The sequence below is a fragment of the Sander lucioperca genome, chromosome 1, assembly GCF_008315115.2.
Source record: "Sander lucioperca isolate FBNREF2018 chromosome 1, SLUC_FBN_1.2, whole genome shotgun sequence".
Classification (NCBI taxonomy): Eukaryota; Metazoa; Chordata; class Actinopteri; order Perciformes; family Percidae; genus Sander; species Sander lucioperca.
In genome coordinates this window covers 36,360,908-36,380,117 of record NC_050173.1, presented here as the reverse complement: position 1 = coordinate 36,380,117, position 19,210 = coordinate 36,360,908, and the positions used below count along the sequence as shown (strand labels likewise).

At 38.6% G+C, this 19,210-nt stretch overlaps 1 protein-coding gene across 6 annotated transcripts; it reads right to left on the bottom strand.

Moving 5' to 3' along the window:
* Positions 1-1,412: 1,412 nt before the first annotated feature.
* On the bottom strand, positions 1,413-17,734 carry kif3a (kinesin family member 3A). Of its 6 annotated transcripts, none has more exons than XM_031319555.2 (19): positions 17,539-17,734; positions 16,553-16,835; positions 16,149-16,293; positions 15,371-15,455; positions 15,067-15,172; positions 14,666-14,805; positions 14,330-14,527; positions 13,936-14,110; positions 13,734-13,832; positions 12,913-12,996; positions 9,988-9,996; positions 7,927-8,083; positions 7,188-7,368; positions 5,890-6,000; positions 5,497-5,622; positions 4,055-4,108; positions 3,848-3,916; positions 3,587-3,717; positions 1,413-2,555 (listed from the first exon to the last, which is right to left on the bottom strand). In XM_031319555.2, exons 1-19 carry the CDS (start codon positions 17,542-17,544, stop codon positions 2,507-2,509), a joined length of 2,208 nt encoding a protein of 735 aa, XP_031175415.1. In that variant the 5' UTR covers positions 17,545-17,734; the 3' UTR covers positions 1,413-2,506. The 6 variants fall into 6 exon arrangements, with proteins under 6 accessions (XP_031175415.1, XP_035859243.1, XP_035859250.1 ...); XM_036003350.1 differs by having other exon boundaries at positions 9,988-9,993; XM_036003357.1 differs by lacking the exon at positions 9,988-9,996.
* Positions 17,735-19,210: the final 1,476 nt, after the last annotated feature.

Here is a 19,210-nt window from a genome sequence, read left to right as displayed (position 1 = left end):
TCAACCTGACAGTGCTCGTTCGCGGTCTCTTTTAACGACATGAAGAACTTTAAAATTCTTACACTGATGATGATGTTCGTGATGGTCAACGTAGCATCCCAACACCCCTTACTGGAAAAGACAAAAGTGCTACTAGATGATATTTGTGAACGTGCCTCGACCCTGGAGAAACTGGCCGAGGAATCGGTAAGAAAACCACAAAAATACTTGTGGTTTGTTTGTTTGTTTATTCTTTGATATACTGACTTATATTTCTTATCTTGTCAGAATGAAAATGGAACAAAACTCCCAATGGTGGAAAAGATATCAGATAGTAGCTCAACATGTGTGGTATGTTGGACATCTTTTTCTGATTATTGTTATTATTGTACATTAAATTTGTCTGACATAGTAGATGTACAGCTTGTGAACTTCTCAAGATGATGTTAAGCCTGTTTCTCTAAACTGATTAAGTCATAACTTCAGCTTGTTAAATACCATTAATAATTGTGCCTTTCTCTACACAGAAGGGGTTCTTCTGTTTGGCTGAGAAGGTTCTGAAGCATACCAGTCTATCAGCCAATCTACAACCAGCTGCAAAACACCTCATCCGTGTATTGCATATTTACAACAATATGGTAAAGAGGAATTCAATGTTATTGAACATGCTTATTAGTCCTAAACTAAACCAAAAATGAATACATGAAATTTCAAATTGCTTACAGTGACTCTAAAAGGCATCTGTTCTAACAATGAAAATGCTCTTTAATGTAAAACATATTCTCTATCACTTTGTGTGTTCAGATCTTTGTGCGCCTAAAACTAAAATTGTCACCATGATTTTGTTTCAGACTGGGAATAACGATTGTACCCTGCACACAAACGCCTCAAGAAAAAACCTCATAAGCTTTCTCGACGACATCAAGAGATGTACATTGCAGAAATGCATCAAATGTGTTTGAATTATTAGGAGTGATCATATGTATTATTTAACACATGTAATATACATAACTTATTTCTATTTATTGCAAAAGTAATATTTATTTTCCTACATATCTTATTTTTGTAGTGTTTGTATTTATACATCAATAAATTATTATGGCACATTGGTTTGTCATCTGAGTCAATATTGTTCCTGCTTCTGTTTTAGGTATCAGTGATCTATCCTCATCATTCAAGTAAAACGGTCTAGTCAACCAGTAACAGCTGTTTCACACTGAAGAAGGTTTTAACATGACTATTTTTTCACTTTTGAACATGATTCTACTTTTTAAGACACCAATTACTTACTGGGTTTACAGATTCTCCCACAGTAGGAAATGCAATTAAAAAGTATATTTTTATGGCTCTTATTTACCATCATAACCTTTTTATTTATTTATTTATTTAAATCCGACCAATAAACATGAAACACAGAAAGAGCAACAAAAATGTGAGATAAAATGTGTAAAATAATTTAATAAATAGAATATCCAGGGGTTTGGTGGATGTAAACATTTGACATAAATTATGATACAAAATAAAACTTTTGCCTCCACTACCGAATATCATAAAATGAAATCATCGCCCACAAAAACATCATACTAGTGCATTAAACTAAGGCATACAGTATGTATAGTGTAAATGAATGTAACACAAAGGGTTCGGACATTTGACGACAAATAAAAAGACTTGCTTAGAATAGCGAATGGCACTAACATAAGAGCTGGCTGGCATGCATGCCCCTATGCTTCATAAGGGAGAAAAAGTATAAAATGCACTTTTCAGTTACATACTCGATACTACATACCCCCCTCTACTTGTTCCCTCCACATTAGTGTTTTTTTTAAATCTTTTTTCCTCTCTCATGTTAATGATTTCTTTTATTTAATAACACTAAGGCTACAACTTGTGCTCAGAGTATAATCATTTCCTGTAATTTAAGTGAAAATACACCCTTAATTAGAATTCAATTATAATGTATTCATATCAGCATGGGCTGTTTAGTATGAAAGCAGGAAATCAGTAATACATAAGTTACAACTTAACTAAAGTGGTGTTCATCGCGAAATACTTAGTGTGTTCAATACACTCAACACATTTCGAGGATATGAATGCAGTTTATAGGTCCACAATTCTATTTTCAACATCTTATTTCAGAGTGTTGCTCATTTTAAAAACCAATAAATTTGCAAGTGAAATATGTTTATGGTTGATTCCTCCTTAATGCTAGAGGTGCTAAGGTAAAAGAGCCGTGTTCAAACAGAAGCTGCTGCCACCAAAATGCGTTCCAAAGCGACATTAAAATGTTGGACATCTACAAAGAAGTCGTACACTATAATACAAATAACAGGTCCCCTTGGCCAAGAGGTCTTAATCCTATCATAGGTGCAGCTCATTCACATTTAAAACCATACCAGCTATACAGTGTATTCAGTTAATCTTTTAAATAATGTTGAACAATAAATTCTTCAGACTCGACTAATGAATTTGTTTCCTAAAGTAACATGAAAGTTGCAGTGAAACCAAGCTGGCCTCTGCGCTGTCTTCACTGCAGAAGGGATTCGATCACAGCATCTGGCTTCGCAGATCTTTTCCTGTGGGGAGATTAAGTCTTATCAACTTCAGAGAACTTTCAGCGTTCTCATTTCTCAGAATAACAGTATATCATGATAACAGCAAATACCATCATGTTCACGCTTCATATCGACATTCTATAAATAGACTAATTTTACAGAGTGGCCAAACATCCACAGCCAATAACTTTTCTCTTTACTCATAGGAGCAGGATCTGAAATGAACTTTCTTCACTGCCTGCCCTTGTGGCAGGCAAGTATTTCTTTTGTCTGCCACTCTGAAATTGTATCTGTCACTTTTGAAATGTACGTGCAGATGAAAGACAAAAGAATGATGCCAGTCAATGTTCAAAGCATAGTAAATTCACAGTGTTTTAATAACACCGAGGCTTTGGGGAAGTCCTATTTTCCAGGGGTGGGCTGTACACATGAACGCGCATACATGAATGCATGAATTGATGTAGTGTCATTAAAGTGCAGATGAAAAACTGTGTTAAACCACCAGCTGAAATGACAAAAGGGCTAAACTTTTACGAACAAGTTGCAGAGTACCAGCTAAGAGTGTGAAGAAATTACCACAGAATCAGGGTTATCAGATCAAGATCTGATGTGAGAAAGGCAGAGTGAAAATGCAAACCAAGAAGCATTAAATATGGATTGGAATTGATGTTGAAAAGGTGTAAATGCAGCAGTAACTAACTAACTGCCGGTGAACGGTCAGTGGAACTTGACATTCACAAGATGCTTACTAAACTGTTATTGTTGCAACTTAACTGCTAAGATGCACAAGTTGCTGTTCTTGCATTTTTTCAGATGTATAACCACCACCCTCTGGGCTGACCTCAATCTAGCATGTAGCCCGGGGAAACCAAGATAGATTCAATCAGATTTGTAATATGAGAAACGCAGATGCATAAATGCGGCTAAGTGTACATTTAAGTGCAAATCTAGAAATGACAAATGTAAAGGCAAAAGACTGATAAAAGAAACCATAATGCTCAACAGGATGTGAAGCTTCAGGCTGTCTGTGGTCTGTGTAGGAAGTAGATTACCTTCGCCCCGTCTTGGGTCGGCCACTCTTGCCACTTTTTGAGGTTCTGGGTCTCTCTAGTTTCATCAGTGACTGCCGCATGCTCTCCTCTGTGTAGGCCAGATACACATGGGACAAATCCACCTCAAATGGCTACAGCAGGCAGGGACAGAAGACAAGAGAAGTCAACGATACATTGTCAAGGAGAGAAAATATCAGGAACATTATTCATTACACAAAACTATCACATGAAGGAACAAAAAAAACATCACAAAAAACTCACATCTTTTTCTTTTTTGTCTGGAGCAGGGGTCTGTTTTCTCATATTGTTGCCAGTGTATGCCACACATTTCTGAAAGTTATAAGATACAGTACAAAGACACACATTACTAAGAAGTATTCCGTAACTAAACAGAGTTTGCACCTCGACATTGATGTCGATCAAACTGCAAACCACAGTGTGTGCTTGAGATAAGCAAAGTGAGCTCACCAGCTGCCATTCTCCAATGTCTTCATTCCAGTGCACGTAATTCTCTATCATCTCCTACACAGGAAACATGACAAAATATAAAAACTGGAAGCAAGGACAGGCATTATTACTGATGCAAAGCTCCCTAAACTAGCTAAGCTACCAGCAGGTTTATGCAGGTGGAGAAACCTAAAGGCAAAGAAAAGTAACAGCTTATGCACTTCTTCTGTTGTGTTTAAACCAAATGCAAAGCACACTTTTGCCTCGCCTTACTTGGGAAAAAGTCTGAATTCATGCTTTGTCAGGTCTGTTGAAGCAGACAGCTTTTGAAATGCTTGTTTTCTGAATGGAGTTCGGATTGATCAGGGCAATGCTGTGCAGAATAATCTCAACACTGATAGGCTTTCGCGTCACAGCGGCACGCCAATTTCGCGACCAAGGTAAAAAATGTAAACTTGCACTGTGCTGTAATTCGCATTGCCCGGCATAAATTCAAGTCGTTGCTTTGACTTTGTTAGAGCAGCAAAGATTTATCAAATAAAAGTGAACTATTAAATTAATCGCCAACTACTTTTTAAATTAATTAATTGGTTTGGGTCATTTTAGTAATGAATTCCAGCTTTTTAAATGTGAATATTTTCTACTTTCTTCACGCCTCCATGACCGTAAACTAAATATCTTTGAGTTGTGGACAAAACAAGACTTGAGGATGTTGTCTTGGCCTTTGGATAACACTGATCAACATTTTCTGACATTTTATAGACCAACAACTAATTGATGAATCGAGAAAATAATTGACAATAAAAATAATCGTTAGTTGCAGCCCTAGACTTTGTATGTAATGGTGCTGTGCGAAAAGTTTGCATTGAGTTTGTTGTGTAGAGCTGTTTTTTATAGTTTGTTTGTGTGTGCATTTTGAGCTCTTCTTATTTACATTTAAACCCTGCAAAATCTAAACATGTTGTTAACTGAAGCATATTCTGTGTCACTGTGTGCCTCCTCTGCCTCTGGAGGGAAGTCCACTTGTGTTTGAACAATGTGTGCAGCCTGCTACATGTTCATGATTCGGTAGGTTTGTGAGGTTGTGAGCTTTGTACAAGCCAGGTCCATGAGGTTCTTCACATAGAAGAAAAAAACCAAAGCACATGTTACTACACAAATCTTATAATGCATCAACTCATTTATAGTGATTGTCAATGCATCTACTGTACTGGGTGATTTTCTGCTTGTGTCAGGTTATTATACACAGAATAGATAAAACAGCTATATGGATGAAAATTAACTGTTCCAACACAACCTAAATAAAGTGAAAGTCTGTCAGTGACCAAGGCAGATTTTTATTTTATGCCTCTTCTTTGTGTGTACTGATGTGAAGAAACAATAGAAGTGACTGGTATTAAGCAAAGGCAAAATACTGAAAACCAGCGCTACAAATGTAAGTACACAAACACAAACATACACACCTGGTATTCCTGGGGAATAAAGTTGTCTATGATGAGCATCTGGAGACGCAGCTCTCGACTCAGCTGGCGGATGTTCTCCAGGAGGCCCTCAATCTCTCTGTGATGCTCTTGCTGCAGATCTGCCATCTAACAGAAAAAACACAACCACTGTGGATCAATTTGTTTCTTTTCCCTGATCAATTAAGACTAACTTTAACCACGTTTCATAACTTATCAGTTTAAGCTTGATTGAAAAAGTATATTATAAAATGTTCTATAGGAATTCAGGCTTTCATAATGATGGGGCAAATGATCCTACATGCTGTATGATTGTCTCTACACACTACACCACCCTGCGGCCCTGACAGGGAATGTATGATCTCTCTCAGTGTTACTCTTTTATGTTTTGCTTACTTCTGATTTGGCAGCCATCAGCATGGTCCATACTTTCTTCAGCTTCTTGGTCTTTCCTTGAGCCTCCTCCTGCAGACTAGTGTACTTCTCTTCTATGTCCAGACGTTCTTGCTGTTTTAAGAGGGAGAGGCAGAGGGATCAGTGATTATGCGGAAGCAAGCAAACAGTCTGTGGACATGCCAGTGAAGAACCTAAATAGATGGAGGCAGAAGTCAAAATAATGTATGTAAGAAGTTGTTTTCAAATCCTGACGTTTGCATCGCTTCAAACTGAAACGACACGACTCCCCTTGGTATTTCTTCAACAGTGCTTGTACACAATGAAAGTGAGAGAGTATTTTCCAACCACAATGATGTCGCCATTTCAATGTAAATCAAGCCAACGTTGCGACTGACACTTTTAGAGTTTGTGGTATCTGATGTCATATCTTGCTACCCACGGTATCCCATGGAAGAGTTGCAGACAGCTGATGTCACATGCATCTTATTTATTTGGGTTGTTTACTCGTTTGTTTACTTAAGATATCTTAGCAAAAAAAAGTCTTAACTCCAGGATGATCAGTAGATGGTTACAACTTTAACTTCAGTACAGTTACAGCATGACAGTGGTTGGAGTTATCAATTTGATGTAACTAATGCACACATTCATGTAATAATTTCAGTTCATCCTGACAACAGCATGAATGACTAACTACTCATCATCAGCTGATCCACTTAGTAAAGTATTTATAATTTATAAAGTATTTTTAATTTTTTTATCACATCAAAATAATTTGTACATAGTAACGAATCCATCATAAAACCCCAAGGGGCTTATAAAGTGTCTCCCTTTAACACAGAGTATGATAACAGTTTAATATGTAACAACAAAGTAGGAGACAAAATAAAAATCAAATAACAGAACTAAATACACACATCAATAAGTTTATATGTAGAAAAAAAGACAAAAAACAAACAATGAAGACAAGAATATAAAAGAGAAAAATAAAATGATAAAAATACATAAACCAAACCATAAAAGAAGACAGACAAAATATAAAAGTTGAAAGAAAATTAGTTTGTTTAAGTGCTTTGCCTACATAAAATAATCAGATTAAACAAGAAGTGACAGCAGTGCAATCGTGATTAAGAAAAAAAGATACCGTTTGACAGCGTTTTTAAACCTGTTAGGTGAAAGGTAGAAAAAAATGTGAAGGGAGATAATTAAAAACTTTAGCTCCTCTGAAATGAAGACTAAACTGAGACAAGGATGTACGAGGTATTTGGTAGTTGGATTGGTTCTTGGTCATCTACACTAACCTCTTTCTCCTCCAGCTCCCTCCGCAGCCGCTCCGCTCTCCTGCGACGTTCTTCCAGTTCATTGTTGGACTCCTGCAAAAGCTTCTCCTGCTCCTCAGCCTTGGCCAAGAGATCCACCCCACCCACGATCACCTTCTTCTCCAAGGCCGACAATTTATCCAGCAAAAGGTGATGCTCCTGCCTAAGGGGTTAGAGATGGAGCAGACTTCAAATTAAAGATGGCCGATACCATTTTTTGCTTCCCGATACGATTCTGATACCTGAACTTGCATATCGGCCGATATCGAGTACCGATCCGATACCAGTGTGTCATATATTTTATTATGATTTTAACAACTGGATACTACTATCCCTGTATGGATGTGATATTATTTCTATCTTTGTTGTCGGTCTGGCTCAGGTTAAACTCTTTGTGAAACATGAACAAACACAAACAATGAATGCCACAGAACTTTCTTTTACCATGCAGTTTGACAGTCAGTTATAACGGAAAAAGAACATAAATAAACTACTAGATAGGTAGATTTTCTTTAGGGCTTTATTACGTGGTATCGGATCGGTGCATAAATTCTAGTACTTCCCGATACCAGCGTTTTAGGCACTATCGGAGCCTCATGCTCTACTTCAAATGAGCATTTACCACATCCACTAACAATTGAACTGATGAATACCAGTTTTATGAATACCACATTTAAAACGTTCATCAAAAATTCTAATATTTCTCTTTTCATGGACTCACTGAGCTTTAAGTAGGTCCTTCTCCCTCTTCTCCAGCTCTGCCCTTGCCTTGTTCCTCTCCTCCTCCTCCATGTCCAGCTTGGCCTCCAATGCCTTTCTTTCCTCTTCAATCTTTGCCTGCATCTCCACCATTTTGTCCGGAGAAACCTTCTTCCTCCCTTAAGAGCGACACACAGGGAACAATGGTGTCTTTAATTGACAGGTTGTTTTAAATGCATCATCCTATTATATATGCCAAGTTACTTGTCAGTGTATAGGTTACAATTTCAATGCAGAACATTCTATACTGCGATTTTTAATCAGCATTAGTAATATTAGTATGTGCCGTTTTAGATCATGAATTTGCACTACAAATTTATTTAAAGCCCAGTTCAGGCCAGATTCGCGACGAGACGAGTTGAAACTTGCAACACACCGGCCTGCAATCTTCTAAAACCTGCCAGTTTACACTAATGAATCGAGATGGTGTCTCATCTCCATAGCAACAAAATCAGTACATGGGGCGCACGCTCAACCAGGTTAGCTAACCAGGCGCCCCGGATCATTTTATTACTATAGTTTGTAGCTGACTTTACAAGCTGACTTTGCTATTGGCTGTTCAAACAGGTGACGTCCCTTACGTTCTAAAACCAGCCTCTGGCGACTTGACAAGCTGAGTCACAGGCGACGCCATCAGCTCGCTTGAGTCGAGCTGGGATGGGCGAGTTCAGACCGCTGCATCCTTTCCCTGCAATGTTCTAAAACGCTTTTGTATCGTCGCGAATCTTTGGTCTGAAATGGGCTTAAGGAACCTTAGTCCTAAGATTATAGAATGCCATTTTATTCAATATAAAATAAATACATAAATAAATATGCCTATGAAATACATCCTGGAATAATTAAATGAGGCAATAAATATATAAATGATTCAATATAGTTCAATAAATGAATAGGTTTTACTTTTATTAATTTCATGGACTTTTATTTCATGAGTCCACATTTATTTATTTTAGGGGACTTTTATCTCATGTCACATTTATTTATATATATTTATATTATCTATTTATTCCTACTTGTTATATTCAAATGAAGGGGCGTGGCTATCTCTCAGATTCAGACCAGACAAAAGCAACTTGCTAGGCAAGGCTTGCCGTGCTCCCTCTCCCTGCCTCCCTCCGACTCTCCATTTCTCCCCACTGCCGAGAGAAAACTTTGCCATGAAGTGAGCGGATACCAGCAACATAGACAAGCTTTCAGCGCCACGGTCTGATCCCAACAAACTTTCTGTTGCTGCCATTAAATTTGCTAATCCAATTAAGATTGCATAACCCGCTCTCCTTCTTGCGAATCAGTCTCAGCTGCGGGGACCGCACTAGCTAGTTAGCCAGGTAACCAGCCGAATCTGCCAGGCTCATGTTTCATTTCCTCTGGCAGATAGTAATATGCTGGCAATGCCAGGCTACTAACTAGCTGCTTTTAGTCTGAGGCTGTAAGATAGCTACGCCCCCTGATTTGAATATGATAAGTGCAAATAAATAGAAAAGATAAATAAATGTGACATTATGAAATAATATCCCCTGAAATAAATAAATGTGGACTCATGAAATAAAAGTCCCCTGAAATAAATAAATGTGTACACATGAAATAAAAGTAAAACCTATTTATTAAAACTATATTGCCTCATTTATATATCAACATGTATTTATATATTTATTGCCTCATTTATTAAATATGGAATAAAACATCATTCCACATAAGAGTGAGTGCCAGTGAGATACGTTTTGACTTGTTAATGCACAGTATTAAATAATTGTTAGTGTAAGCAGAATTTGAAAATATGAGAAACTTTAAGTGCAAGATTGTCATAATGACATGGTAACTATGTGAATGGAGAGCATGAGGCACATGGGTGAAGTCATATATGGACAGAGAGAAAAATGTTAACAAAAATCATACAAAAACCTGTTATCAAATTAGTTTGAATTAATGAAATAGCTACTGAAACACTGCCATCTGGATAATTTGTGCGAGTAGAGTCACCATTGCTTCAGGACAGTAGGACTATGTAGATTCTTACACCAACCTCTTTCTTCTTGAATTAAGAGGTGTATAGCAAGTCAGACAGGCGGCATTTGCACCAGGAGGAGGAGAGAGAGAGAGAGAGAGAGAGAGAGAGAGAGAGAGAAGATGAACCACATATTACAGAGTGATCTCGAAAGTCTTGTGACTTTACAGAGTGGAAAACCACATATAGAACAGTGGGAGAAGACAAAGAAGACAAAGCAAAATTTCAGTAAGAATAACAAAATGTCAAAGGTGAAGTGACGGTGGATAGACATGAGACAAAAAAAAAAAAAACATCACTTCAGATAATGAAACATGATGTGGTGATTTACGCCTTTGAGGGACAGGAGTTACAAATTATACACGAAACCTGGCAGAGGTCAGGCGTTAACTAGTCTGGATCAACAGAAGTACATTTCCAGAATAAAGCCTGACATCCGTCAAAACAGTGTCCACTTAGGTCATGCATGGAAAAAAAGGAGGAGAAATTTAACTTTAGATAGTGCCCTTTTAAATTCATGGATCTATCCCAAGACACCAGGAACCTTTGCAATCAATTGCATGTAAAAACAGTATGTGGGACATGGTCAGTAACAGTAACAGTGGGGGGGGGGGGTGTTCTGGGCTGTAAGCCAACAGGAGTGGCACAGACATAGGGAAAGTATAAAGCCCCTTTCACACATGCACTGTAATCCATAAATGCTCTGGGAAAACTTACTCTGGCAATTTACCTACTCAGGGCCTTAAACAGCTCAGGTGTCAATTAAATGAACATTAACAGAGAAAGTTACCATAAAGTTGATTTACTTCAGTTTAATAAAAAAACTTTTCTGTGAATTCCTGGATCAATAATATAATGCAAACTAGAAAGAGTTCACATGCCTCCTTTTACTGGCAGCACAAGTTGTTAATTCATTCAAATATTGTTTTGATAATAAGTAGGAATTTTAATTTGCATTTGGATCTGTATTATCACACATAGTGGCAGATAGAATGTGTGATAAATAGAAAAGATGTTAAGAAATCCTTTAAAGGGGAGCCCTGGTGGTCTAGTGCTTCAGGCGCATGTCCCAGTTCATGTCCGACCGGGGACCTTTGTTGCATGTCACTCCTCATCTCTCTCTTCCCTCATTTATATATACTAGTGCAGTGCCCGTTCAAAACATGCCTGTTTGGAATGGGCCAACTGCTTGGCCTCCTAATACGCCAAATGTAGGCCTATACTACTGACTTACTGTATACTTGTACTTCAGAAGAAAACATACATTTACCTGACAGAGAACATTCCAGGTTCAGATTCTACTCACAAAATACCACCATTAAAATATGATGCATTAAACTATCCAGCATTATATTAAGGGTGTAAATATCCACCTTGAAGTACACTGTGCTGAATGATAATGCCTCTCTTTTTACTTTAACTAAACATTTGAAAGCAGAACTTACACTGTGCGGTCACAGGCGGTTTTATATGGCATAAGTAAAGCACCTCTTGAATGTGTGTTTTTTTGTAATTAGTTTTTTTTTTTGTAAAACTCAACCGGTAACACATGTTGCAGGTTCAATCAGCCGCGGTTCGGCTGTGGCTCACGTAGACATTCAACGTGTCCGCTTTTTTCGTGTAGCAGTCACACATCATGGTAGTTTTAGGTGATGTGGCCCGGGCGGTAGAAGCAGGGAACTGGGCTGAGCAGCACGCAGAACGGCCGGAGAAATGTGAGCAACAAAGCAACGTGCTGGAGAGCCCCAACATGTAAAGACGAGGCTCAATCAGTCGCGGCTCGGCTGCGGCTCATCTAGAGATTCAGCGTGTCCCCTATTTCATCATTTGCATGTAGGGTAGACAGCAATGAGTTCTTGGCAAGACACCTGTAGCCGGTGAACCGCAATCAATATATATATATTATTCCTTTAGAAACTAAATCCAGACCACACCTGGATCTGAGTCTGCAACAAAAACTAATCACTTTTCCCTTGGCCAATATATCCAAACTCACGTTAGATAATACCTTTGTTGAAAATAGATAATCTTAAAAGAGGTCAAAAAAGAAATTGGGTTTTCTGATGTTAAAATTTTCATGCAGTCCTGTTGAGATGTGAATCATGTGCACCCATCTACAGACAGCTTTGTTTTTCACACTATGATAAGGATAAAACACATATCAAGCCAACAACTAAAGAGGAAATACTATGAATGACTCAAGCGGTATGTGAGACAAGTCATCAGGAAAACCCCCTAGGAAAATCACCTACATATACAGTGCAAACATAAAAAAATGAAAACAAGACCACACTCGAACACATCAGTTAAGTCACTTGAATTTTCAAATTTCACTCATGCCAACTGTTTTTTAAAATATAAACAGAAACATGTTAAAGCTAAAAACAGCATGCAAGCAAATCAGGAATTAAAGAGAGAAAAACAAACTTTGAAATATTTTCCATTTTTTAAGTACAGCAGTGTGGCCGCTGACAAGACTGCAAATCCTCTGTCAAATTTAATTTATGACTAAATTGACAAGGAGCATTTCTCGAGGAGAGCTACAGGGTGTTTTAACAACTATTGGGGATGCTTAAGAGAGGGCAAGCCTCCCAAAGCACTGCATGTGGTCAGCAATCAAGTCATGGAGATTAACAGCCAATGAGCCGCAAAATCTGCTTGACAGACTAATACACTCTCAATCCTCGAAGTAAATTTTTTTTTTGTAACCTGATATGCTCCGGCAGTGATTCCACCATGGTGTGAAAACAATCTGGATTGTTCACGAGTTACTGACTCAGCATGGAATTTTTTTTTAAGTATAGAGGAGCTCAGTGTAAACGCCAAAAACGCTTCTTTACATTAATATTCAAAACCAGAATTTGTACGGAATCCATGTGTGAAAAGGGCTCAAGTTTGTGGGCAGGTGGGGGGTTGGTAGAGCAGAGTGCTGCTCCAACTCACTATTCTGAGGTTTATACTCCGTCTCAGTGGGTGGTGGCACTGAGGAGGAGCAGGCAAATTCTGAGCTATTGCTGCTGCCACTGTCTGGAAAAGAAGCAGAGGAAGCACCCCTCCCACCAAAGCCCACAGTGAGAAACAGGTAGAGGTAAAGAGCCGTCAGTTTGCAGAGCTTAAAGCAAAATGTAGGTTCTTTATGTAGATCCAACAAATCAGGCAGCTGCAGGTGCACACATGCAAATTGCAGATACAGCACAGCACCATACTCACAGAAGCTGAATGATTTGGTTATTATTAATTCAGAGTAACCTAACGACACAGTATTAGAATGAAAAATAATGATAACTGGAAATTATAAAGACATAACCATAGTAATAAAATGTTTATTTCGCTGGAGATACCAATATAAAATCATCATGGAACATGGCCTCACATAGTGTCAGCATTGCAACATATTGTGGTGACCTAATTATGTTATATTCTTTTCATCTATATTTAACACTTTCCATCTAAAAAACAGAAAAGAGTATAATGTGACAATACAAGGGAAACTCCTAAATGAGAAAGGTGTTATGTTTATGGAAGCCTGGTAACAAAGAGTAGAACCTAAGTAGCGACCTAAAAGCAACTTCAGCTCAATAATTATCAGAGGAACTGAATGCTGACTCATATTACAATTAACATGCTGACAAACGATTAAACTGATATCCAACCATTTACTAAAACCACTCACCACAGGCTTAAGAAGATTGCATTAACAGATGTTCAGTCATTTGCACTCATACACACTTGCATCTATGTGTGAGTTAATAACAAATTCTTACCTCTTCTTTTTCTGCGGCCTTCTCCTGCCACCCCTCCTTCATCATCACCTTCATCCATCTCCTCTGATCCACTTCCCTCTGATCCAGATATCTCTTCACCTAGAATCGGACAAAAACACAGGTCAAAAAAAGACAAGTCAGTCTTGAAAAAAATACTTGTAATCCAAACGGCATGATTACTTTTTACTGTGTGGCTTATTACCTTCCACCAGTTTCTTCTTTAGCTCCTCAATCTCCTTCTGAAACTGGCGCAATAGGGCATCCTTTGGATCCTCATTGATCCTGGCTTTGTTCTTGATGTTTTTAGCCCTATTAGCATAGCGCAGGGTACTGATGGTCTCATCATAGTTATAGTCTGCAGGGCCTATATTTGCACACTGGTGGGGAGAAGTATGCCATTTAAAAAGTGAGGCAAAAACTGTGATGTCAAAGTCAAGTATATAAAAATCCTTAGAATTTATAAATGCTTCGGAAATGCACATTTATAGCTCTCTGAAATTAAGCATTTGTTGCTTTGATAACTTAATATTTAAAAAGAGTTTGTTGTGCAACTCTAGCATAAATGCTTCTAGTACAATTTTCAACTTTCACTCTACCATCATGGTCTTGGAGTTTCCTCCTAGTGAATCCTGCAGCAGACGGGTCAGCTTAGAGTTCCTGTAGGGCACGTGTGTACTCTTGCCGTCCACCAGGGCAGAGATGACGTTACCCAGTGTGGAGAGAGAGAGATTGATTTTCGTTGCTTCCTTTAAACGCTGACCTGTGGCTCCAGTCTTGCCCTGTCTTTCTGAGCCCTGTAGGGGTAGGGGGGTAGATTTATTGGTGGTGGTCAGATGGATTGTAGGCAATTATATCCTAGTTACATCTGTATCATCTCATTTTCTTGGAAGTAGTTTATTTTTACTGAGAAACGTATGGCCGCAAATACATACTGCAAGATCAACCAGATGAAGCTTTCCCATGCGCACATGCTGGTTTCCATCCACACCCTTCTCGCTGCACTCGATGGTGATGGTGAAGATAGCATGAGAACGGGAGCTGTGTTCATTCATGTTTGTGGCACCGACAGAACCTAACCACAGTGAAATATCATTTGATCTGACAACATGACTCATTTTTTTATTTTATGTATATCAATTAGCTAAATCCACACAATGTTGTATATAACGCAAGACTGAAACACTGCTTCAGCCTCTTTAAAGTTTGTCTGTATTTCCATTTCTTGCAAGCAAGGTCCTTCTTATGTGGTTTCATTACATGTTGCACAGATAAATATCTTGGTGAAAAATAAGGTAACTTTTTCCTTCTTCATGCTGTCAATGTTTCTGCTCACGGTTTTTGTGGCCCATGGTCATAATCCTGTCCATGTCGTCGGCATTGTTCACGACGTAACCAGAGAGATCTTTGATATACACGCCAACATCTGGTCTTTCTTTTACCTGTGAGGAAAAAATGTAACTTTATCACCTGCTGTCAGCATCAAACAGTTAATACAAGCAAATCTATTCAGCCATCTTCTACAAGTTTTCCTGTTGGGTAAAATGACTGTAGTGCCCTTTATGACAGGTCCTCCAAGACAGTTTTGATATGAATCCCTGAACTCTATGTTTTAGTGTTGGTTTTAAATATCCTTTTACCTCCAGCCTCTGCATCTGGTCCTTGCCCAACAGGTCTCGCACTTCCTCATTGTAAATCTCCAGGTATGAAACACGAACCAAAAACCTGTGAAAGTTAAATGTGTATTCAAATGCTGAAATGTACAGCTGCAAATGGCAACAAGCCTTGTACATCTTTCACTCATAAGTTGCTTGACAAAAACTCTGTTTACATGTAGCCTTTTTATTCTGCTAATAAAAAATGCCTTCCATAAGCAATCTAATCAGAATAAATATCTGAAAGCAATTCAATTCCTTTTGTTAAGGGATGGGCTAAACTTTCATAATCGGTTTATCAGATGGATTTTTCTTTAAATGCTTTGCCAAAATACACTGTATTTTCTGAATATGCATGAGCTCCCTCACTAAAATTAGAAATCCACAACCCTCACCACCAATATTTGTTATATTTCAAGTTTATTTCTTAAAGAAACCATCTTTGAATAGGTGTTTTTACTTGCAGGGCGATAAACAAAACGCTTGCCTTGTTTTTAATCAGTTTGTTCAGATAAAACTATTGCTTCAGTACAAAACCAATGCGGTTTACCAGTTAAAAAGTCCTGTCCACAGATTACTTAATTTCAAATGATTGCTTGTGGTGGAGTGTGCATATTAGAAAACTAAAACAAGACACCAAAGTTTTCACTTAATTTGACGCTGATGTACACTGGGAATTGTCAACTGGACTAATTATGTGTGTAGACAAAATGTGTTTTTTTGCTGATTTTACTGAATGTCTGCCTAATGATTGCTTTCTTACCTTGTGTCACCCTCTGCCTTGGCAATGTGACCAAAAACATGAGCAAAGGAGTTTGGGATTATCCCTCTGAGTTCTGGCACTGCTCTCACACCCTCCATGGTGAATGTTTTTCCTGTGCCAGTTTGCCCATATGCAAAAATTGTGCCTGAAATGAACAGCAGAGCATGAAATCACAGCTCCAGTGCCAGTAAAGAATATGAAAATAAAATAATAGTACTAATTATATTGGTCCTATATTACAGTTAAAAAAAACACACTTTTGAGGATTAGATTTATTAGAGGCTATAACGTGCATGTTTGAGTGGCTGTATTAAAATGCCTTTAACAGTTAATGCAGTCATTACAATGATTGATGTTGCACATTTTACAGCAATGGTTTATAAATAAAAAATACAAAATTTTACCATTGTAGCCCTCTAATACAGAGTCAATGATGGGGCGGGCAGTGAGATTGTAGACATCCAGCTGTTTGCTGTCTGGTCCAAACACGGTGTCAAATGTGAAAGTCTTAGGAGGCTCATGGGGGGTCTCCAGTTTGTTAACCGTTATGGTCCCACGATTCTCGTCCACAATGACGGCCTGTTTGTGGCTCATCATCTTCTCTTTCTGGTTGAAGGGACGACATCTCACCACCACCTTGACATTATCATTGACCTCCTGCTTGTCAGGTTTCTCAAGCTTATTGCTCTGAAAAAAGTAATGAGAGATAGATATGCCACAGGATGTAACGAAGATATTATATAACGTTTGTGACAATTAGCAAGCAAACCTAAAATTTCAGTTAACCAACATGGACATAAGGGCAAAGCTGTCAAGCTGTTTAAAGTAAATAACACCAAGTAGTCAGTGTGCGGTATAAGGTTACACTGACTAACTAGCTTATATATATATATATATATATATATATATATATATGAGCGTGCAGCTAGCTTAGCTAGCTAAGTGACTCGTTCAAAACGAAGCTAGCTAACGGTATCTGCTTTGTATTTGCTGGGTTGCTAACGTTAGGCAGGCAATATGGGCAAACGTTACTAATGTTGAAGATAAGGTTTGCTGGGTTGCTAATACATCCATGGTTGCTAGGCAGGCTAACGTTACTAACGTTGAAGATACCGTTAGCTAACTAGCTAGCACGATAAATGGACAATAGCAATTTTGGAAATAAATATGTTACGTCCAACCCCCACACTTCGTGTTCATTGATTTGTGGTGACTGGGAAAACCCAACGTCGAAAACAGTGTACCATTTCCTTGTTTCCTAGCTAGCTACTACACGAACGACAACTGGTAAGCTAACGATGCTAACCGGTTAGCATCACATCAGGGAGGTCGGAGGAAGGGAGGAACCCCTTTACAAACAAAACAAATACAAACAGGCGTGTCGACTTACCGGCATAGTGAGAATACAGAAAGGCGATTATAGCATATAAAATTGACAATTCAATGTTTGTAAGGCGTTGTTCATTTGACTCTAGCTAGGTAATCCGAAGAATTGAAAGGCCAGCGCAATGCTCTTATCATCTAGGGCTCTCACATCCGATAGCTTGTTGACAGGTCTGTGTCAGACTGAGCATGCGCAGGGGTAGGTGGAAGGAGGGGGTCTTCTTCAGTTACTAAATGGTATCTTTGTGATCATAATATTTAACATATCGGGCACATACACAGGCAAAGGTGTAAAATGTATACATTTACTGTAGCACTTACTGTAGGTGATGCAGTGCAATGTAATAAAAGTAAAGAAGTACAAAACTCCAAACATTAGTTGCTGGACCCCATTAACCCCCCATTCCACCCACTCTCTGTGCACTGTGTATTACATTCCTATGCTAGAATACTGCCTGACCCCGAGTTTACTGTGTTAATTTGATTATACACACATTCATTTGGCACATACCCTATGTGCACAATACTGAATTATTGAAGGTCTTAAAACTAGATTTTGACTAGCGCTAATTCAATTTTATTTATTGTATCAATTCATAACAAGAGTTATCTCAAGACACTTTACGGATCTAGACCACACTATAATTTACAAAGACCCAACAATTCCAGTAATTCCCCCAAGAGTAAGCATTTAGTGCGACAGTGGCGAGGAAAAACTCCCTTTTAGGAAGAAACCTCGGACAGACCCAGGCTCTTGGTAGGCGGTGTCTGACGGTGCCGGTTGGGAGTGTGATGAACAGTGGCAATAATAGTCACAATAAAGATAATGGATCAGTGACTAGAAATAGTAACTGTAGTAGTTCATGGCATAGCAGGGCACTGCAGGGTGTTACAGGACGTAGCAGGGCATAGCAGGGAGTCACAGAACGTAGCAGGATGTAGCAGGGCATAGCAGGGTGTAGCAGGACGTAGCAGGGTGTAGCAGGACGTAGCAGGATGTAGCAGGGCATAGCAGGGTGTAGCAGGACGTAGCAGGGCACTGCAGAGTGTAGCAGGTGTAACAGGGCATAGCAGGGTGGGCAGGCTGCAACCATGATTTAGGAGCCACCCTAATCCAAGGAAACATGCTGGGCGAAAAGAAAACATATGGACTCCGGGGAATAAGCTCCCCAGCATATATTGGTATCATAGGCTATATGTCAGCAGATAAGTATCATTAAATTGCAGTAAAGACATTCCAAAGAAATGCTTGACGTTTTTTTAGGAACAGTGTCTTCATTACATAAAATTAAGACAAAATAATTATAAGTACATTTTTCAACTATAATATGTCCCACTAAGCACAAACTCTTTTATAACCACATTTAAGGGGTCCCTATCAAACATGTTTGGTTGTTATGTGTTATGTTAGGTGATATTGTGCTTTAGTGGTACATATTCCCAATCATTTTGAGTATTTAAATTACCACATGTGACCAACAGTAAATTAGTGGGATCCCTAGACATGTAGATAATCCAGTTTTTGTCATGCCTGTAGCCACAGATTGCAGAATAAGGTTTAACATGTAGAACATAGGGTAACTCCGAAAACATAATATGGAGTTGTTAACTCAGTTGCCATACTAAAATAGTCCTTGCATGAGTATTTAAACATGCTGCAAGAGCAGGTTGGCCTATTT